The 22,090-nt window shown below is 40.3% G+C and overlaps 2 protein-coding genes across 3 annotated transcripts; both read left to right on the top strand.

Moving 5' to 3' along the window:
• Positions 1 to 2: 2 nt before the first annotated feature.
• On the top strand, positions 3 to 7,753 carry ddx42 (DEAD (Asp-Glu-Ala-Asp) box helicase 42). Of its 2 annotated transcripts, XM_023413870.2 has the most exons (18): positions 3 to 81; positions 1,207 to 1,427; positions 1,566 to 1,716; positions 1,807 to 1,868; positions 2,321 to 2,357; positions 2,752 to 2,904; positions 3,049 to 3,153; positions 3,400 to 3,519; positions 3,627 to 3,803; positions 3,924 to 4,052; positions 4,163 to 4,262; positions 4,347 to 4,394; positions 4,494 to 4,591; positions 4,771 to 5,047; positions 5,243 to 5,469; positions 5,565 to 5,675; positions 5,805 to 5,927; positions 6,410 to 7,753. In XM_023413870.2, the coding sequence occupies exons 2-18, from the start codon at positions 1,216 to 1,218 to the stop codon at positions 7,004 to 7,006; spliced, it is 2,727 nt and encodes a 908-aa protein (XP_023269638.1). In that variant the 5' UTR covers positions 3 to 81; positions 1,207 to 1,215; the 3' UTR covers positions 7,007 to 7,753. The 2 variants fall into 2 exon arrangements, with proteins under 2 accessions (XP_023269638.1, XP_087032101.1); XM_087175975.1 differs by lacking the exons at positions 3 to 81; positions 1,207 to 1,427; positions 2,321 to 2,357 and having other exon boundaries at positions 1,654 to 1,716.
• A 1,608-nt stretch (positions 7,754 to 9,361) lies between these two features.
• On the top strand, positions 9,362 to 22,052 carry limd2 (LIM domain containing 2). The gene is made up of 4 exons (XM_023413880.2): positions 9,362 to 9,526; positions 18,462 to 18,503; positions 18,793 to 18,929; positions 19,038 to 22,052. Exons 1-4 carry the CDS (start codon positions 9,524 to 9,526, stop codon positions 19,195 to 19,197), a joined length of 342 nt encoding a protein of 113 aa, XP_023269648.1. The 5' UTR covers positions 9,362 to 9,523; the 3' UTR covers positions 19,198 to 22,052.
• Positions 22,053 to 22,090: the final 38 nt, after the last annotated feature.

Raw genomic sequence — 22,090 nt, 5'->3', positions numbered from 1 at the left:
AACTTTGCGCGGGCTGATGACGTAGGCATCGCTTCTTCTAATGACAACACAGACAGGAGCTTTTACTGTCGCCACAAACAGGTAAATACTCACTGTTGGCCACCTTTACAAAATTATCCATACAATCAGTCAACGAAAAATGTTGTGGTGTACTCCTCAGGGTTATAAAACGCACCCTAACTAAGCCACATTCACGACCAAGTTTCGACCCTAGCCTCGCACCTACCTCGGCCTCATTTTGCGGCCTTGAGCTAATGCTAGCGTTAGGTATACAAAAATCATAGCTTGTGTTAATATATTATGAAATTGCTGTAATGCAAAGTAACTGCCATGGACCAGCACCTAAATCCTAAAAAACCTGCTTTGTACCGTTGTATTTTGTAAATAGCTAACTAGCTTCATGTTAACGCCTTGAGGTCAGTTTCTCAGCCTGATACCGTCCTCCCCTAGGGAACCCCATAGAAAATATGCCTGATAATTATAGTATTGCTTTTTAGCAGACATACGTGCCTCAATGGACATTAATGAAAGTGTCTTACGAATTGCGAGTATTTATGGCAATATTCGTCTTATGTTTAACCTGCACAGCTACGTAGATACGTTGCTATATTTTGTTTACTTAGCTGATGCTGGTTAAGATAACGTTACTGCGGAGGAGTCCCCGTCAATAAAAGCGAAGTATCTAACACCCTGTTCAGACCTGGCACTAACATGCGTCTTCAGTGATCCGATCACAAGTGGTCAGCTCTAAGTACGTCAGTTAAATGCCTCTCCACATGATTGACCACTTGTGATCGGATCTCACTTCCCCACTTTATTTGCAAATAAACAGATATGCGTTGTTGTTTTTAGCCATTGTCAGACCTTCAGTAAACAAAGTGGAATGTAAGTTACCTGCACGTCCCCAGTTTTAATACCGCTTGGTCGCCCATACCCACCATCTCAGAATATTCTCGCATGACTGCCAGTCATCCAGGACCCATGTCCCTTACATTGGTAACTTCCGTTACTTTGTTTATTTTAAAATGAACTAAACAAAAAACGATTTCACTAGAGAAGTGAATGGCCATCAGGGCTACTCATTACTACTTGGTCTTAAGACTAACAGTTGGTCTTATCACATGCATCACATTTTTTTAATGAGATTTGGGTTAATTACAAAGGGATTTTGACACTTTAAAGACTTGTTTTCCCTTTTGTTTACAGAACACAGTCATGAACTGGAGCAAAGGTGGTCCAGGTGTGAAGCGAGGGTTTGGGTTTGGAGGATTTTCTCTTGCAGGAAAAAAAGAGGAACCTCAACTTCCTCAAAAATCCCACACATCATTCGGCCCCACCGGATCAGGTGCGGGATATGGGAAGAACCAGCAGCTCCCATCGTTCTACAAAATTGGGACAAAAAGGGCAAACTTTGATGAGGAAAATGCGTGAGTATTACATCTCTCCCATACACAGCCATGCATTTATACATAGGTTTAGTTCAACCCTAAGGAAACTTATCAGTGTGTAATGTGATTTGTGGTATTGAATGAATATAAAACTGCATCTTTGTCATTTTCAACAAGGTATTTTGAAGATGATGAAGAGGAGTCCAGCAGCAATGTGGATCTGCCATACATTCCTGCAGAGAATTCACCCACACGGCAGCAGATGCAGTCTGGTGGCGGCTCAGACAGTGAGGATGACCCACTGGATGCCTTCATGGCGGAGGTTGAGGTGAGAAGAGAATTGCACAAACTTTGCACAGTTTATATTTCCAAATGCATAATCTGCTGTTTTCTATTAAAAAAAAAATGTTTTTCTCAGAACCAAGCAGCTAAGGATATGAGGAAACTAGAGGAAAAGGAAAAGGAGAAAAAGTCAGCCAAGTAAGTTATTTTTAATTTGTTTGATTTTTTTTTTTTTTTTAGTCACTTATAATGTCCTTTACGTAGGTGTTTAAATTTAAATTTGGCCAGAAGGACAAAAAGGATTGCCCACAACTGAATTAAAATTTTGTGAGCAAAACTATAAGCCCACTAATTTGAGATATTCATACTGTTTTTTTGTTTGTTTTTTTTAAACTCCTGTACTATTCACTGCTTTTGCAAAGGTCATGAATTACCATTATCAATTGGCTTAATGCAGAAATTACATCTTTAGTGTTTCCAGTTACTGGCACAAAGAATGGCACATACAACTGTGTGTTTTTGCTGATAATAGATATTAGTACTAGATATCATCAGGTAAGCAAAGTGACCTTAGTCATAGTGGGGTGTGGGCTGTCTTGAGTGTATGAACGAGCCGCAGGGAAGTTTTTTTTCTCCGCTTGTCATTTCAGGGGTATTCGTGATGACATTGAAGAAGAAGATGAACAAGTGAGTGAGCCCTCCAAAGTTTTTAATCCACTACATTGCTGATCAGAGAGATGTCCAGACCAAACATTCCTCTCCCCTCTCTATTCTCATAAAGTGTTCCCCTCTGTCTGACCATGCAGGTTCCATATTTAGGGTCATCACGATGGAGACATTTTTCTTGTGTAGCTTATTCTTGTTGTTTTAGAAAGTGTGGAAAAAGCATGTTTAATTGTTAATTTATGTCAGCAAGTGATGGAATAGTTGATATCAGATTGTGATCAGTAATTTATCCTTTTGTTACAAAGCTGAATGTGTCTTCAGGTATACAGTGAGTCTCTTTGGTCTTGGTGCCTGGATGCTGTGGTAAGCAGCAATCTGGCTCAATTTTTCACATGAAGTGCTATGCTCTCTGCAGGAAGCCTACTTCCGCTACATGGCAGAGAATCCCACAGCCGGCCTGACTCAGGAGGAAGAGGAGGAGAACATTGACTATGACAGTGACGGGAACCCAATCGCCGCTGCCACCAAGAAAATCATCATGCCGCTTCCTCCTATCGACCACTCTGAGGTGCAGCTGACAATGCTGATTAAACACAGACAGTTCAAAAGTGTTGTCTCAAATATAGATCAGCATGTTATATACTGTATTTATCACGTGTTATATGAACTATTTTATTGTGATTATTGCAACCTGTTTTGTCTTCTTTCATAGATTGATTACTCACCCTTTGAGAAAAACTTCTACAATGAGCACGAGGAGCTCAGCAACCTGACTGGAACTCAAGTGTTGGAGTTAAGGCAGAAACTGAACTTGCGAGTAAGACCACGATTCACTTCATGCACGCTAGTATATATAAATGTAACATTGCTGAAGTGACATACATGTGACTGTTATTACTCTTAATGATGATAATAGTAAAAATTGTTTATCAAAGGCACCTGTGGCCTATAGAATAAAACGGTTCACATATAATACAGCCAGTACAGAAGATAAGATAAACTGTTGTGTTCTTCATCATCATTGTTATTAATGTGTTTTTCCTGCTTATTTTTTCTTCCTCAGGTATCTGGTGCTGCCCCTCCAAAACCTTGTACCAGCTTTGCCCACTTCAGCTTTGATGAGCAGCTAATGCACCAAATCCGCAAGTCTGAGTACACTCAACCCACACCTATTCAGTGCCAGGTATAGTGCAAGTGTATCTTAAGGTAGCAACATAAATCAGTATTAAATGTTTTTTTTAATGGTGATTTAGACTTTTTGTTTATTTTTGTGCTGAATCTTTGGTGTAGGGCGTGCCTATAGCTCTGTCCGGACGTGACATGATTGGGATTGCAAAAACTGGCAGTGGCAAAACTGCAGCTTTTATCTGGCCAATGCTTGTTCATATCATGGACCAAAAGGAATTGGAAGCAGGAGAGGGGCCCATCGCAGTTATCGTGTGTCCCACCAGAGAGCTTTGTCAGCAGGTAAGAAATGGGAAGAGATTTGAGTAAGTTTATGTGAGATTAATAAGAGGTTATCCGCTGCCGTATTAACAATAACACTTTGTTGGTGCACTAACGTGTGTCCCTTTAAATGTTCACCAGATCCATGCGGAATGTAAGCGCTTTGGGAAAGCCTACTCATTGCGTTCTGTGGCAGTTTATGGAGGAGGCAGCATGTGGGAGCAGGCCAAGGCTCTGCAGGAGGGGGCAGAGATCGTGGTGTGCACTCCGGTAAGAGAAGGGACTACCAACTTTTGTCTTTGACCTTGCTCCTATAAAGAATATTCACATTCCACTGCTGCAACAAACAAAAGGTTTACTTCTAATGTGTGTTTGCACAGGGTCGTCTGATTGACCATGTGAAAAAGAAGGCCACGTCCCTGCAGAGAGTGACATACCTGGTGTTTGATGAGGCAGATCGCATGTTTGATATGGGCTTTGGTGGGTTGGAATGATCAGTTCTGTCACAAAGACGATGTTAAACATGTTTTATGCACTGCAGCTTATTTGTCTTTTCCCTTTCAGAATATCAGGTTAGATCTATTGCTAGCCATGTTCGCCCAGACAGACAGAGTGAGTGGGTTTCCTTAAGTATTAAGACAATTTTTCATTGTCATAAGTTGCGAGGCTTAAGAACGTTTTTTAAAACTTTTCATATGATTTCCTTCACAGCTCTTCTGTTCAGTGCCACTTTTCGAAAGAAGATAGAGAGGCTGGCCAGAGACATCTTGATAGATCCTATCCGTGTGGTGCAGGGAGACATTGGAGAGGTACATGGCATCACACATCGGTCAACACAAAATCAGCTTTTACATTTAGAACTGGAGCTACACAAGGAGACCAATATGTTTTCAAAGACACAAAATATATGGAATTATAAATTCAAGAACACAGAATTTTCAAATACACTTAAATTGTTCTAATGTTCTGTGTTTCCTCTCTTGGCCAGGCCAATGAAGATGTGACCCAGGTCGTGGAGTTGCTGCCCAGTGGGACGGATAAATGGGCCTGGCTGACCCGGCGGCTGGTCGAGTTCACCTCTTCTGGCTCAGTCCTCATCTTCGTCACCAAGAAGGCAAATTGTGAAGAACTGGCCACTAATCTGACGCAGGAGGGCTACAGCATTGGGCTCCTGCATGGAGATATGGACCAGAGTGAGAGGAACAAGGTCATTAGTGACTTTAAGAAGAAGAATTTGCCCGTTCTGGTTGCTACTGATGTAGCTGGTGAGTACAAAACAAGGCGGTGATGGAGATGGGAGAGGTTTTCTACATTCCATATCCTTCCGTCTTTGTCAGTTTATGTTTGAACATCCACATGAACCTATTTGTGTCTCATTTCAAACATTTGCTCTGTGAAGGAACAGTTAAGTCAAACAAAGTTTATAGTATAAGCTATTTGCTGTTTTTATTCTTCCCCAGCTCGTGGTCTGGACATCCCGTCCATTCGCACAGTGGTGAATTACGATGTGGCACGAGACATTGACACACACACTCACAGGATCGGTCGAACTGGCCGTGCTGGAGAGAAGGGCGTAGCTTACACTCTGCTCACCAACAAAGACACTACATTCGCTGGAGACCTTGTGAGAAATCTGGAAGGAGCTAATCAATCTGTTTCTAAAGAACTGATGGATTTGGCCATGCAGGTGAGAATCAGAAAAGGTTTATAGCAACCAGTCTAAACATTTTGCTTTCTGGAGTGGAGTTTAACTTTTTTCTCTTCACGTTTTTTCTTCCCCAGAATCCATGGTTTAGGAAATCCAGATTCAAGGGCGGTAAAGGAAAGAAGCTGAATATTGGTGGAGGTGGTCTGGGTTACAGAGAGAGACCAGGCCTGGGGGCTGAAAGTTCTGTGAGTTACTGATAACTAGACTGTGAATCTTCTCTTCATGATCATAATGATTACTACGTGCTTTAAAATAAGGAGCAAAACGGAGAAGAAATTCAGAGAGAGATGAGTAACGCTCTGTTGTGTTGGCAGGATCGCACCAGCAGCAGCAGCAGCAGCAGCTTGTTGTCTTCCACTTGTAGCTATGAGGGCTACAGCAAACCAGCTACTGGGGCGATGGGAGACCGCATGTCCGCAATGAAACAAGCCTTCCAGGTAGATTTCTCTCTTTGCCACCAAGTGTATGATGCAGTTATTTGATAGAATTTCATACTGTGTATATTTTCGGTTCTGCTCTCTTACATTCACACTGATGATAGACTTTGTATGTGTGCTGTAAGTTATTCTCTCTTCTTCTTTTTTTTTAAACACCATTAATTTATACATTAACTTAATATTTCTTTTAGCCAGTTGTAAATACTGCACTTGAAGCAGATTATTAAAAAAAAAAAAAAAATTAGAAGATGAATTGGTTAAGAATGACGTCTTTTCCAAACGGCAGCAAAGTGACTTTTCAAATGTAAAAATTTAAAACCTGGCCAGGAGGATTAACAGTCCTATCTCCATCCTGCAGATATATTTTGGTCATTTTCTGTTATGAGACAGTAAAATCCTGACTTTGAAGTTTCATCACACCCTGTTTTGCCTCCAGGCAGCTAATCTCTTCTTCTCAATGTTTCCTTTTCCTCTTCTTCTAGGCTCAGTATAAGAGCCACTTTGTGGCTGCGTCCAGCGGCCCTCCTAAGCTCAGCACCAAGTCTAACAGCTCGTCAGGCTGGACGAGTGCCGGCAGTCTGAGCTCAGTGCCCACAGAGGCTGCCAATGGCTCAGAGAGGTCCCACTCTGCCACCTTGTCAATGTCCAGCTTCACCAGCGCCGGCTCCCTGAGCTCAGTGCCCACCAGTCAAACCAGTTCACAGCACAGCTACCCTCCGCCTGCACCTCCCTCACAGAGAGACAGCTCACGGGACAGACATGGCGATGACCGGGGGAGGCATGGGGACAGTTACCACCGCCACAGTGACAGGAGCGACCGGCACAGCGGTGAGGACCGCTACAGTGAAAGAGATCGCCATGGAGACAGAGACCGTGACCGCCACGGGGAACGGGATCGCTACAGCAGCAGCCGCCACGGCGACAGTCGCAATGGAGATGGAAGCAGGAGGGACAGAGATGATCGAAGAAGTGACAGGGATGGGGGAGACAGGGGGAGTGGGGAGGGGAGGGACAGAGGAGATGATAGCTTTGCTGTTCCTGAACCACCAAAACGTAGAAAGAGCAGGTGGGACAACTAAAGAAAAAAATAAACACATCAGTAGAATAATATGTGCAACCAACTGCTCCATGACAAACTTGTCTGTGTAGGCAGATAGCAGAGCATATCAGAGAGTGATACAAGCACAGGGATGGAGGGGGGGTTTTGTGGACTCTAAATAAATGGGAAGTGTATTGACGCTACTGTCATCTTGGCTCAGAACTCATGATTTGGTCAGCGCAACAGAGTGTGTCAGACAGGTCAACAAAAGCAGCTCAGAGACAGCCACTGTACATACACCATTAAGACTGTTGTTATTGTAAGTCAATAGGATCAAGCAATAGAGCTTTAATGAATCTTTATTGTCAGTAAACAATTCAAAGTTAGGATGTGTTGGTTGTTGTCTTGTTTCTACTCACTGAGCTCCTAACATGCTTTTGTGCTTGCAAACCTGACGCATTTATCTTTTCCTAACGGATCTTTGCCAAGTGTGTTTGTGTGTTTGCTTTTTGTTCATCTACAAAGCTAACTCTGAAAACTCTTTGCATCTTTGAAGGCGCTCAGTGATGATTCACAGTCACACAAGTACATGTCAAAAACTGTATAGCTCTTTTTGTGTCTTGTATTCAAGTTTTAGTGAAGTGCCTTCCCTTGGCATTTAGTCTGTCTTATGCTTTTGAAATGTTTTTCAGGAAGATGCATTTGTTTGTTTGAGAGAGGGATTTCAAGTGTTCATTCACAAATGGAAAATGTGAAGTTTTGATTAAAAAGACTCCTTTGGCATCTATTTTTGTATGTTTTCTATGACGATCAATCTGTGCCGCCCATTCTGTTTTACCACTGAAAACAAATGTACAGGTGTTGCTCTCACTTCAGCCTTTGATATTGTTTATAAGTCTACATGAAATTCATGAGGCAGAGCAACAGACATGCTGACTGCTTTAAAAATGCACTGGGACTATCTTGTCTGAATAGCACATTTTTTAACAATAGTTGTACCTGTTGTTGTAATCAATACACCAATAATGAGCTATCAATATAGATGTAGATGTATCAGTGTCTTCACAAATACAACGCAGTGTTATAGTTTCTCACTGTGACCAGTGGAGGGTTGTGAACTCGTGTCATGACAGACATATTTTGCTTTGTGGCTGTGTTGCAGCCAGTTGCAGAAGAAATGTGGATGTGGAAAACTTGATTGCACTAAATATCAGCATATTCTGGATCCAAAAGTCAGTCAAGAAAGTGAAACTGCAAACAGGCTGGCTTTACAACAAGACAATGGTCCAAAGGCAGATCTCATAATCCACCATGTGCTACCTCAAGTAACAAGCTGAAGCTTTTGGAATGACCCTGACAGTCCCCTGAGCTGAACCCAAGACGTTATAAGTTAAAAGTTGATTGATAAAAAGCCTATAAAGACTTTCCTGAACATCACTGAGATTCGGTGGGTTGATCTTCAACATGCCTTACAAGGCACCCTACTTAGTACTGACTTAGTCGGGTGTCCAAACTTGTGCACATGCCACAATTAGTTTAATTTCTTTTATTAAGTTCATGAAATAAAAAGTAACTGTGAATTAACATTTGAGGAAAGGCTTTTTTTTATGTCTGCTGTTTGCTGCAGGGAGTATATTTACTTCTTGTCAAAGTTCAGTTGCCCATATGAACATTGAAAGGCATTTTTCTTGCTTCAGTCATTCTGGCCATTAAAAGATTCCTTTCTAATGCACTTTCAGTTTAAGTGATGGGGTACAAAATCAAGTGCTGTTCAAAAATACATTCAAAAGTTTATGTGAAGCTACGATGAGAATTCAGCAGTCTGAGTTACACAAATCAAGTGGGCATCTTCGACAGTTAAAGCTGTTTTAGTACAAGATTCACACCTTTATGTTTCCTTCAAATATGTTTACATTTTGAGCTCCAGCACATTGATAGTTCCATAAAGAGGGAATTTTGTTCTAAAACACTTTAACTTTGGAAGAATATATTTGATTAATTTGAATGGCTAAAGCCCCATATTGGCTTCAGATAAACTTTTGAATACATTTTTTGCTCAAGGACTCTGCATTTTGTCCATCATCATCTACAATGAAAACCAAAGTGACCTCTTAATGTATGAACAGGAGGAATGATTACATCAAGCATAGCGTTCATTGTTTCATTACCTCACTACTGTTTTAGGACAGACTATAGAAATCGTGAACCTACCCTTTGAATCTCTTTAAATAAAGTTATTGTAGAAGGATAATATTTACGTAAAAGCTTGAAAGTGTCATCCTTGTTCTAGACGTAGTACTGATTTATCCGACAACCCATGAATGCATCGGGAGCAGATGAGAACCAATAGCGTGCGACATCCTGCCGAAGAAAAAAACGTTCTGTTGAAAAACCGAGATCAGGGGCGAAGCAGAGGGTAGAAACTCACCGGCACCGGGGCCAGCGTCTGCAACAAAGCCTCCCAGAAAAGTGGATGAGAGGGCCGATATCTACGTCCAGCCACTGAGTGAACAGACTCTGCGTTTTTCAGCCAGTGTGTCGCAGACAAGAAGCGCAGATGGTGAGTGCTTTTGCTCGGCTGTTGTGTGTCTGCAGCCTCCCCTCCCTCCGCTGCTCTCCTCCCGGCTCCTCTTTTTTTTTTTTGTGAGATGAGGTGAGGTGATGATGTCTGTCCACTCGCCAAGGTTTAGCTAACCAGGAGTCGGTTTTGTTGTGTAAGCCACGGCATTAATCTTGGATTTAAATGCAGTATTTAGGCATCAGAGGAGATTTTGTTTATTTAAAGGATATTCAATCGCCCGCCATCGTGTTCCTCCAAATGCTAGCAATGTGCTGGTTGTTCTAACGTCTATTAGTTAGCTAGCTTGATGGCTAATTAATATTAACAAAACTATGTGATTTAAACGTATTGAATAATACATTTAACTCACATTATCCGTGCTAGTTTGAACACCTATCTTTCGTACTGACGGTCCATTTAAAATTCCCTCCATATTAGATTTGTAAATTCATTTGTGGTTTAATTTTATGTGGCGTTTTTTGTTTTGTTTGAGCAGCAGTTAGCAGGCATAGCAGATAAATGTGTGTATTTGCTGATGAGGATTACCGCTGGCCTGTTATGTGGTAAATGTAGTAAATCAAGTCCACACAGCCAGGTATTTTGTAAAAAGAATTTGCAAATGATTTAACTGTAGAAACCATAAACAGTTATAATTTAGCAAATAAACAATTAGATAAAAGCAGAAGACACTGTTAAAGACTGCTGTATGTAATCAACAGTACGATTATTACAATAGAGGTGGGAAGTTTAAGGTGCACTCTGATCAAAAGATATTCCTATATTGATCTCCTTTAGTATGTTTGCATGCAACTCAATGTCCTAGTTTTGAGTCTTACCCCAGTGTTGATGTATTTTGGGATATATTTACAGGTAGTATGAAAAACCTGGTTATTCATATTCTTGTGTACATGATCGTGACAATCCAGGTTTCCGGTCTTGTCTGTGCAAGTGTGTCATGATTCCTCCTCAACATCTCAGCCGCTCAGTCATTTTATGTACCAATGGATGATGATAGGAAACCTGGATGAAGTATTTACCTGCCACAATAGGTCTTGGTTTCTTTCTGGAATATATAGGTTTCTCCAAAAGTAGCTTGCATGTAACCACACTCATTTAAACTTGAAACTAAATGGTCCATTAAATATCCACAGCAGCTTACAGCTGCTGTCATTGTCAGATGACTAATTCCTGACTGGATTTTCAGCATTAGATGAGAGTCTACAGCAGGTGGAAGAAAACATGCATTTTACCCTTTATACAAATTTCTTGCCTGTGTTTGTTTTGTCAAGTAGTTTACAAGCTGCTCTGTGGTCTGGTAAAACCACTTTTTATCCGTCCAGGGCACCACATCCACAGCAGTCTGTTATTATAACCCTGGCATATGGCGGCAAGGCTTAAGTAAGTATATGGTCAGTTTCATTTCCTGCTTGTCAGTGGACTCCTTGACTGTAATTTCAGTCAGAGTTGACGGTACAGATTGACACCCTACTCAGTTGGCTGATTTACATCAGTATGCTGTGGGATTTGAGAGGCTGTTGTTGCAATTTGACTGACTTGTTTGTCCAAAAATAAATAAATAATGCGGATTTAGACAAAGCACATTACACAAAGCTGGACTAATAACATTTATATTGTTTGGCCATGTGCTCATCAGTCAAACAATTACCATTAATGGCATGAAAACCTGATTTGTTGGGCATGTCAGAAGTGCCATATGTTGGGAAGGGAGGGTGTTTGCTTGCTGTCAGATGTTCAGAGCAGTATTAAATGGGTCACCAGCAGGTCCAAGCCATAGAGCTGCAGGCAAAAGTGCTTAGAAAAATTGTAACTAGCAGCATACCTGTTCAATTATTTCCCATTTTCAATCATATATTGTGTTAGAGTTATAGATGGCTTTGAAAATGAGGAACATAATCAGGGTGGTTGTGTGAAGGAAGGAACATAGAACCTTTTTTTCAGGCCTTGAAAAGGGTTGGATATTTTTTTTTCAGTTTGATTTAGTGCTTTTAAGGGATAGTGGGATTTTAAGGAACATGATTCATACTTTTGCAGATTGCTCGCTATGTCTTCATATTTAATGATGTGTGCTGCACGTGGACGTTGCAGTTTTGCAAGTCAAATCATGAAGATATTTATGTTATGTTATGTGAAGAAGAGGTCAATATTTTTCACAGTACATGCATGCATCCTTTTAAACCGTTCAAATGTTGATTTAAAAAAAAAAAGTTATCTTTTATAGTTTGCCTCTTTTTTCTTCTCCTCTGGGGAATACAAATGTCACTTTAGACTCTATAAACCTGTACGGAAGTATTATGGCACAGACATTGGAGGCAAAGACTTAACACATTCCTTTCACCTTGATTTGTTTCATTTATTTCAATTTATTAACATGGTTCACTGCGGCCTACAGAAAAATCAGATCTCAGACAGATTGTTTGTAATATATGTTTTAGCCAATACAACTATAAATCAGTGACAGTGAGATGACAAAAGCCAATTTTCAGTAAATTGCTGCAGAGGAAGATAAGAAACTCAGAGACATTGTGATCATATCTTTTCTCAATTTTTTTTCCTTTCTCTTTAGTGCTGTCGAAACTCCTCCAAATGCCATTTGCAGTTCTGTGTAACTCTTTTCAGTGGTAAATGTACTTTTGATTTAAACAACTCACATTTCTCTGTGTCTCAGATGTTTTTAATGTAGGTTATCTGGTTTACCACAGGGCAGACTGCTCAGAAATAGTCTTGTGTTTCCGACAGCATCAGTCAGCAGCAGACATCCAACAAGTCACATTCTGAAGTCTCTTGAGCTCTTTGGGAAATCTGTGCACTGAAACTTAAGAGATCCATATTTAATTTTTGGGAAATTACTACTTAAGAGGCCTTATGTGGAAAAATGGTCATTGTGTCATTGTCCCAGGCGACTGTCTCCATCCGCAGTTAAGAAGCTTTGAGTGTGTGATGGAAATTTGTTGTGATGGCAAAGCAGACATTTGCATGTGAGTTTTTTTTTTTTTTTTTTTCAAGACAGGATAGGGCATGTTGTCTTGAATTCCAGTCCTGAGGGAGAATTTGGTTGTGAAATATTTCGTCCTCACCAGTCCATGATAACATCTGATCAATGGGAACACTTGAAGCTCTGTCTTCAAAACCTTTCAGAGAGGTTGCATGCGGCAGCGTGTGGCCTCTCGCTTTTGTCAAGTCAATACAGATTCCAGGTCCTCGACACATTCTTTAACAGGCTGCCGCTTGTTTTGTTCTTCTTCTTCTGCAGTTTTAAGAGGAAAATATAAACAGACCAGCTGCTACCAACCACGAACATGACAGACTTGACCCCCATGTGGTTCAGGAGCACAGGACAAAAATGAGAGATGTAGCATCAGTAAGAGACACTGTGCTTTGTTGTTGGCTTTGATTTATGATTTCATCAGTAGTATCTGATTTTATGAATAAAAGATAGTCCAGGACCATGTTTTAGCCCGGTATTAAAGAGATCTCTGACACAATTATGAGAGGATTTGAGTGATTTTAATTGTGCTCCGAGGCAGCTTCTTCAATGGAGTGACAAAGTGAACACTGAGGCCTTTTTCTTTTTTTTTTTTTAACATGATTAGAAAGACATTACAGTTCTGAACCTTGGGTCAAGTGAGCAAAAGTTGCTGACTACTATTTGAAAGTGAAATCTCACTTTTTTTTTTTCTATGTGAAAGGAAAGCCTGCTTCTCAGAAAAGATACATGCAAATGATGCATGGTACAACGAAAAGCTTTAGTTCTTCTTTGAATCAACAGAACCACAAAGAAAACTTCATAAATACTGTTTGTAGAGCTGAAACAATGAGGTAATTAATTGATTTAGTTAAATAAACAGCTGCTATTTTATCTTTTTTTTTTTTTTTTTTTTTTTTTTTTTTTTTTTTAAACATATCTGCCAATCATCCCCTGGCTGCTACTTTCCAATGTAAGGATTTGTTGCTTTTCATATCACTGTTAACTGAATATCTTCTGGTTTTGGACTGTTGGACAGACAAATCAAGACATTTGAAGATGTTATCTTGTGCTTCGGGAAATTATACCAGGCATTTATCACTAGTTTTCACATTTTATAACAAAATGATTTGTCCATTAATTGAGAACATTAAAAAAAAATCTGTAATTGCAGCCCTAATTTCTCCACCTTTTTCAAGATGGCCAGTCTTTGAGTGCTTGTCATTCTGCATTCATAGAGCAGCTGCATGTTTGGTTAAGTCTTTCAGAAGTTTTATCTGGACCTCAGCAGCCACCACAGACAGGAAGTGAAAAAACAAGTGTCTGTCAGTGCACTAAAGAGACAAGCAGACATTCAAAACCCTTTGTCGTGAAACAGCAGAATGCCCCGTCATGTTCCCATTGCATGCAGGAAGTTCAAAAAGGGAAGAGAAGTAGTGGCTGACCAAACACCCCAACACTCTCCCAGATGTGATTACTCTGCAGACTGGTGAACCTCCATCTGACGGATCAGACAGTTTGGTCCTGCTTTCATCAGTTCCCCAAACCTCATGTTCTGATAATACTCAGTTTTCCATCACAGGGATTTTTTTTTGTACAAACCCCCGACTTGAGTGTTTTTTTTGTTGTTGTTGTGTGTTTGTTTTTTTGTCTTATCAGTCATCTTGTCCACATAACTTGCTGGTCTTGTCATGTTCAGAGTTACTGATTGAAGGTTGCTGTCAAGAACAGGCTATATATCTTCCCTGCGGCAGCAGTTTTAGTTGTTGGATCAGCGCCAATGCCTTGCAGGTCCAGAAAATGCAATCCACAGTTAGATGGTGTCTACAAAAAAAAAAAAAAAAAAAATCTTAACATTGCAAGTACTGAACTGGAAAATGTTGTTTGTTATGATTAGTTTAACATCAAACTGCTTGACAACTCATAGATAGGCTTATTAACATTGTTTTAATGTGTTTAAAGGATGAAGTTCTTCACATTTGTTCAGTCGCCCCCCACCCCGTCCCAAACGATTTAACAATGTCTAAATATAAGAAATGAGAGAGTGTGAGCCCTGTTTTGGATTAATGACATAAGACATTTGTTAACATAGCGCCTGCCTTCCCTTCTAGGGGCCTGTTGCAGTGAATCGTGCACCACGGTGTGTATTCAATGATGATCAAGTGCAAGGGGGGTTTCTTTATAGTGCTGATGGAAAGAATATAATAAAGAGGAGATACTACTTGTATTTTGAACTCGTTCCCCCTTTATGATATTCTTCAGAGTAGCTGGTCTAAATGTGATTTATATCAGCAGATATCTCCTGTAAGAACTGTAATTTGCAGTTTGTAGTTTTGCTGTCTTCCATAACAATGAATGACTTAAACATATTTTGAGGTTGCATGTTTTTGTAAACTACATCCTCAAAATTTTATTATTCTATTACATCCTTCCCTGATTTTTTTTTTTTTTTTTTGAAAGACTAAGATTAGACTTGAGGGGGGTTGCTTAACTCTTGTGTCACATAGGTAGTCTGTTCCCTGGGGGAAAAAAATGGGATGTGTGTTTCCTTAGTGTCCAGTTGAAGTTGCACAGTAGCAAGTAATTAAAGGAAAACTTTGACATTTGCTCAATGTACTTTGTTTGCTTGTTTGCCAAGAGTTAGATGAGAAGATTGCTATCCCTCTTGTGACCAGCAGCCGGTTAGCTTAGCTTAACATAAAAACTGAAACAAGGGGAAGCAACTAACATGGTACTGTCAAAGAGTAATAAAACCCACCTACCAAGCACATTTAAAGCTCAGTAATGACCTATTTATAGCTTGTAAAAATGTCATGTATAAATTGGTATTGATTTTCTCATTGAACCCTTGGAAAGAAAGTAAATGAGTGTACTTTCTAAAACTAGTCCTCATAAACAAATACAAAGAGAAATGTATACAAATATATACAAAGAGGCTCCTGGGTGATTGCAACATAAAAAAAAGGCACACAGGCGTGCATGTGCAGGTGTGATTTAAAACCAAAGCGAGGACTCGGTGTGAGGGATTGATGCTGTGAGGTAAGAGTTGAAACTCTGTTGCAAGGATTTCCCCACTCGTGTGAAAGTGGTCTTTGTTTGGTAAGATACAACTCTCCAGCTGGCTCTAGCTTCTCACTCACTGGTATGTCAAATCGCTTCACAGTTAAAACAGTGTTGGGCGTAGCAGAGCTAATTACTTGCACAACAGACCTTCTGTATTTGTGTTTTACATTGAGCACCTTGTCCTGTGCTCATGAGGCCTTTCTTTTCCCACCACTCCAAGAGGTGGACTAATTAGTAATTTGTGAGTTGTATGTTTCTGAATATCATGGTTCTCCAGTAGTTCATTCACTCTGCACCCTAAAGCTTTCATACAGGCCACGTGGTCGGTAGCTGTCACTTACTGGGATGGAAGTCAGTTAGGAGTTGAGCTGCTGCTGCTGGGGCTCTGTAAGACAGAGGAAACTAGACATGTCATAACAACTTCCTGCCACGTTTGTGCTGTTTGGTGGCTTTTGAGACTCATGTACATATAAGGTAAAAGAAGACAAGATGGCACAAGCTAATCTGTAGTCTTCCAGGATGCCTGTGTATGTGTGTGTCAGTGTGTGTGTTTGGAATGCATGCCTACCCCCTAACATAGTAACTAATCTCGCAGCGTTGTTTTTATCAAGAAAAACATTGGCAGTTCTGTGCTTTCACTCAGATCAGTTTTCCTTTTTTGGCCACGTTGATTTCATGATTTCATCTGTACAAATGCAGATTGTTGACCTCATTATCATGCTCTTACAGCCTCCCACTGAGGTAAACCCTCTCTACAGGCGAACCTTACACATTCAAACACACACAGTTTTCAACAGTGTAAAATAATTTTGAGTCATGTTTCTCAGCAGCTGAACTGCAGCAACAGGAAGTGGTTGCAGCCTGCTAGATCACCACCAGCAAAGTGTGAGCTGTTAGCAGCAACATTAACTGAACTCAAGAGGATCAGGGATGAGGAGGAGACAGATTTGATTGCATCTACAGGAAGCTGCATGGCCTCACTTAATGAGACAATTATTTCTAAAGCATGTCATCCGGTTCTCGTAAGTGCAGACAACACCCATACTGTTCATCCCACTCTGTTGTTGCTTTAATGCACCACTCAACAAAGTCAAAAATAGTACGCAAATCACAACACAAGAGGCAGCATTCGTGCTGGTGTAGATTGCTTATCAAAGAGGGCCACTTTAATTGTTCTAGATGAGCTCACAATGTGCAGATAAGGAAAGGTGAAATGACAATATATACATACACAGTAAGATGATATAAATTTGTGAACCCATATTGTTTATATTGTGGGAGCAAGGACTTTAATATCTCTGGATGTATTTGGTTGAGAGCAATGTTGCACACACGTGAGCAGGACTTGTTTGTCCGCATGAGTTTTGTGGTTAATGCTCAATGAAAATTTTGCACTGGTCATGGCATGGCATTTTTTGAAGAGGAACTGGCCACATGCTTAACTTCAGTACTTCTTATTAACCACATTTGGGCAATAATTGGTATTTTTTTCCCATGAGAAAGTTACAAAGACTTATGCAATATTGGATTTTTATTTGCTTTTTTTCTGTTTGATTATTATGTCATACATAGATATCATGATACAAGGTTACTTGTACTGTGATGGAAGATTTTACCCCAATTTCCTGACCATTTTAGTATTTTAGCACGACATACTTATTGATCTCAATTCACGTCAATGTTTTTATGAGAGACATGGATGCACATACAGTACCTCATGCTGCCATGACTGTGGCAGCCAACTTGATTATTTTTATTCATACAAAGCAAGACATTTTGAAAGTCACAGAGTATGCAGCAGTTGTCTGTGACGCCAAAGCTCTCCCTCTCTTCGTAAGTCTGGTCGCAACCCCACAATCCCCCTTCATCCACCCCTTTCTCCAGCTCCAGCCAAACTGCCTTACATAACAGGGTTTTAGCAGAGTATGCAGTGGACTTTTCCCCCTGCCTAAACAGAGGTTGCCCTTCTTCCCTGCACACTGGCTTTTCCATGGCAGTCACTGTGTACGCGGCTGAATGTCTCTCTGTCTGTTTATTATCCGCTTGAACTACCTGTAAGTCCTGCTTAAAGATGAAGCTGTGCTTGTTGCTGCCAAGGACCGGCTGCAACACTCCAGAGGCCAGATACTGTCATTACTACTGTGTATCTTCCTCCAGATTGAGATAATGCAAGCTTTTCTCTGTCCACTTAACCTTCTCAATGCCCCGGGAGTCTTTCAGTTCATCGGCGGCAACCAAATCGCAATTATATGACAAAAACATCGACACGTACAGCCTGCAGAGAAATGTGGTGACCTGTGTTGAATGGCAGCCAGAAAATTAAAGAGTAAACCTACAATTGCTCCTGATTGTAGGGTTGAGTGGAAGAAATACCTCATTACATGCATGGATTACAAAGCTGCAAAAACATGCAGTAATTTCAAAGATAAAGACTGGCAGAATAGGTGTCGGCCATGATGTTTCACTGAGACATCTCCTACTGTTTAGTCAGAGATTTGTGAAGTTTCTCAACTGGAAAGCTGGTTCTGGGTTGTTCTGCTATGTTGAGGGCAGCTTCATGCAGTGTGTCCCACAGCTCGGCTCACATGACCAGACAGAAGGCACCTGATCCTCTCCCAGGGGTGCAAAGAGACAGATGGAGCGAATAGAAAGGGGGGGGGGAGGGGAGAGAGATCAGATTGACAATACTAACACACTGGTAAAGGTAATAAGAGGACAGTACAAAATGCATCCTTGTGAAGTTCTTCTGTTGCTTGTAATCTGATCGTCAGATATCTACTGCTGGTTTCACCCAATGTTTGTTGTTTCACTTTAGAGCATAACAGCTGTCTGTACACACATTGAAATACATTTGCTTATGTGTTAATTTGTTTTTCTATGCATTCCCAGGACACCAGAAGCACTGAAGAGAAACCTGTCCAGCGATCTAAAGTAAATATACATTGTCTGTGTGTGTGTGTGTGTCTCTCTCTCTCTCTCTCTCTCTGTCTCTCTGTCTCTCTGTCTCTCTCATATCCCTTGTTCACGCTCCTCTGTTCATCTGTGTGTGTTGTTCTTGCCCCGCTTCACTTTCATCAGCCTTTGATCTCAGAAGAGAGCAGAGGAAGTCTGTCTTGCGTTTTGAGTCTCTTGTAAAAACTAGCTTTCATGTTGCTAAAGATCAAGGCCATCACCTCCTGTTTGTGTATCTGATAGTAAACCTGTATATTTATGTGCTCAGTCCTTCAGCTTTAAGACTCAAAAGGAAGTCTGCTCATCATGTGAGAAGACGGTCTACCCAATGGAGAGATTGGTTGCCAACAACCTGGTCTTCCATTCAGCCTGCTTCTGCTGCAAGCACTGCAACGCCAAACTCAGGTGACTACATACAGTTCATCGTTTCCATGTGTGTTTTACTTGACTTTTTTTCTTCTCCTGACTCCTTTTGGTTTGTATGTAACTGTGTAATTCCACTTTTTCCGACAGCCTTGGCACCTTTGCAGCTCTTCAAGGTGAATTTTACTGCAAACCCCATTTCCAACAGCTGTTCAAGAGCAAAGGCAACTACGACGAGGGCTTCGGACGCAAACAGCACAAAGAGCTCTGGGCGTCCAAGGAGACAGACAATATAACAAAGACGGCATAATCATGTCTCCCTGTGTCCCATCCCAGCCCTTCCTCTTCCTTTGCCTCCTCCTAACACCTCCAATACATCACAATGAACACAAGCCTCATAAGCTGGGCCTCTGTTAAGTCACCCACACACTCACTTGCTTTTTAAATGCCATCAGAACAGATACATGCACAAAACAGCTAGGAAGTGACTGGCCAGTCTTAATCCATACCACTTAAAAATTAATTTTAGGGATATTATTTGGGTTTGATTTTATTGATATCTGTATTTTCCTAATTTTATTTTCCAATTTCCCATTTGGAATTGGTAGTTGATTGTGACCAAAAACCTTCTCTGGTATGGGGAGTATTATAATAATAATAATAATAATAATTAGTTATGTTTTTCTTTTTTATTCTCTTAATAAATTTGCACCCTTTCTTTTTGGAATATGTGAACTGTATGCTCAGGCAAACATATCAGAGGGGTTACAGCGCATCCATGATTTGCAGCAGAGCATACACTCAGGTCAATTTTCACCCAAGGATTTTAGCAAGACACAAATCAAAATAATAGTCCTCAGTATTGTGACTTTGCTGTCAGAGACAATTTTGTCTGTTGGTCAGGTTTCATATATTTGAGGAACAAACAGGGTACAGAGTACTGTAAAACAACGCGCACATCAGCAACAGCTCACCTCTCGTGTTTTTTGATTGCTTTGGTTTTCTCATCGTTCGCATCATCCCACAGTTTGTTCTCATTTCAACGACCAGTTTGAGTCTTATCGTTGCATGTTGGTATGACTGGGTCTTAACAGCCTTATCTTATGACTGTATCGATCTTTTGTGTTGTGAATGGTTTTATTTCTCATTGATGCATAGTGAATCACTTTTTAAAGTTTTTTTTTTTTTTTTTTTTAGAAGCGTTTGAGTTTGGATTTGATTGATGTCATGGCATAGGTTGATCCTCTTTGAGCTTTTACGGTCAAAATTTAAATGGAATTCTCAAGTTGTGTTTTGTATACTATCTGTACATAGAGGTATAGTTTGTGATTAGTGAACATTCCCCCTCCTCATACTGTCTTGCACATGCGACCACACATGATCACCAGACAAGATGTTGATAATCACAGGGAAACTTAGGCCTCGTCCTGTAAACATCCTTCTCTAAAACATTTAAGCGGAGCTGTAAACGTGGTTAAATTGATTACTTCACTTATAGTTCTGTGCCACAAATGAGGATGTTGATGGACAGAGCTTAAGCCTTGCAGGACACCACACAATTTTGTCCCTTCACTTCACACTTGTCAGTTCTTAGCGTCTTGTGATGAGTTCCCTCCTGCTGTATTTGAGTGTGTTCTTATAACTTGATAGTTTTTATGGGGACATAGACAGATCCAATCGAATCATAGTGTCTTGAACATCCATCATTATTCGTTCCCCCCCAAGTCCCACCTAGTAAGCGTGGGCAGATTTCCTTTTTAAATAAATGCCTTCCTATTCTCATCTCATGTCTTATTTGCTAAATACATCTTAGCACCTGGACCTATTTCTTATTATTGAATTTACCATAGGTGGCTGATGGAGGGTTTGTCACAATATTGGTCCCCTCGTGCTCCTGCATGTTGCATGCAAAACCCAGTGCGGAGCACCCCCTGCTGGGGAAAGTGTGACAGTAGTGTCTAGCGTGAAAGGATGAAAAAAATAACTTTGCCCAAGAACTTCTCAACAAAGCCTTTATTTGAAGTTTTTAAATGCGTTGCCTCAGTCTGCGGTGCAGCTACTGCACTCCAGCCACTTTTGATGTTATTTAATTGCAACACCTAAGAGAAATGAATCCAGTTAAGCAAGATTTCCACAACTGCATTTCATTCTATATGACGAATGAGTCTAAAGCCATTCAAATATCTAATTTTAGGAAATATCTGAATACCACTGAGACTTGACTGACACTTGAATGACACAAAGTACTCTTTGTGACTGAAGGTTTACTGTGAATTTAAGCATGCTGTGCAGAATAGAAAGCTAAACTTAACAGATGGATATTTGCTACTTTTTTAAAAGAGAAGCCTTAGAAATAAATAGCTGATCGTATTGCTTTTTCAAACAAGACCTTTTGAGTGCACAGATCTTTACAAAGAAATCTCCTCATCATTCCTTTTCAAAAACAGACCTGCTTACTCGAATCCCACTCTTTAACATAGAAATACTTCATTCAACCAGCAGCCATTTTTCCTATCTAACCACTTTTTATCCACATATAATGTACAATAATTCAAATTCTACTGTGCGTGACTGTAAATTTTATATTTTCCTTTTTTTTTCATTTTAAAACGGTCCTCCTGATTCCTGAGAATGCTTTAAAATCAAGAGTATTGTATCTAGAAATGCTGTCTGTCATTCTCCGTTAGCAGTTCGCCAAGGTACAGCTGCAAAATCTGTGAATTGCAACTTCTAAGTGTAACAGAGCAGACAAGGTACACTTTACACTGGTGCCAAGAGGCTCAGGTGAATGATTGCAGTGTAACGTTTTAAATGTTAAATCTGTGAGTCATTTCATTTTTGTGCTAAACTTGATGTGGACTTACTTTTCAATGCTGTTGTCATTGAGACATTTTAAATGTATGCATCGTTGAAAATGTATTCTGTATTGCAGATTTGACGTGTGGATTGAGGTGGCCTTACAGCAAAAGGACGCTTGGACTGTGTTTGCAGTCTTTCTCCTCCATTCTCCCTTCTCTCTATTACTTAGTTGTGGTATAGAAGATTTTAAAATGTAAGCGCCCCCTTTCTGCGCCAATACACACAATCATTTTGTGCATTTCTTTCATTTCTTTTTTGTTTTTTACATGCTTTTGGAGAAAAAATAAAATGCTGGTGTTGATTTAATGTAGTGACTTCAGTGTGTTATTTGTGCAAAGATGGCT

This window comes from Seriola lalandi, unplaced genomic scaffold (assembly GCF_002814215.2).
Source record: "Seriola lalandi dorsalis isolate HSWRI2012SDOR001 ecotype SW California unplaced genomic scaffold, Sedor1 jcf7180002054519, whole genome shotgun sequence".
NCBI classification, from domain to species: Eukaryota; Metazoa; Chordata; class Actinopteri; order Carangiformes; family Carangidae; genus Seriola; species Seriola lalandi.
The sequence above is the reverse complement of the archived record's forward strand: the minus strand, read 5'-3'. Positions and strand labels throughout refer to the sequence as shown.

Excerpts from the sequence above, each read along its gene's own strand:
- limd2 (XM_023413880.2), top strand. Across the intron at positions 18,504-18,792 it reads AACCTGTCCAGCGATCTAAA|TCCTTCAGCTTTAAGACTCA; the intron begins GTAAATATACAT and ends TTATGTGCTCAG. Across the intron at positions 18,930-19,037 it reads CACTGCAACGCCAAACTCAG|CCTTGGCACCTTTGCAGCTC; the intron begins GTGACTACATAC and ends TTTTTCCGACAG.
- ddx42 (XM_023413870.2), top strand. The coding sequence starts at position 1,216 with ATGAACTGGAGCAAAGGTGGTCCAGGTGTGAAGCGAGGGTTTGGGTTT. Across the intron at positions 1,428-1,565 it reads AACTTTGATGAGGAAAATGC|GTATTTTGAAGATGATGAAG; the intron begins GTGAGTATTACA and ends ATTTTCAACAAG. Across the intron at positions 3,804-3,923 it reads CCAGAGAGCTTTGTCAGCAG|ATCCATGCGGAATGTAAGCG; the intron begins GTAAGAAATGGG and ends AATGTTCACCAG.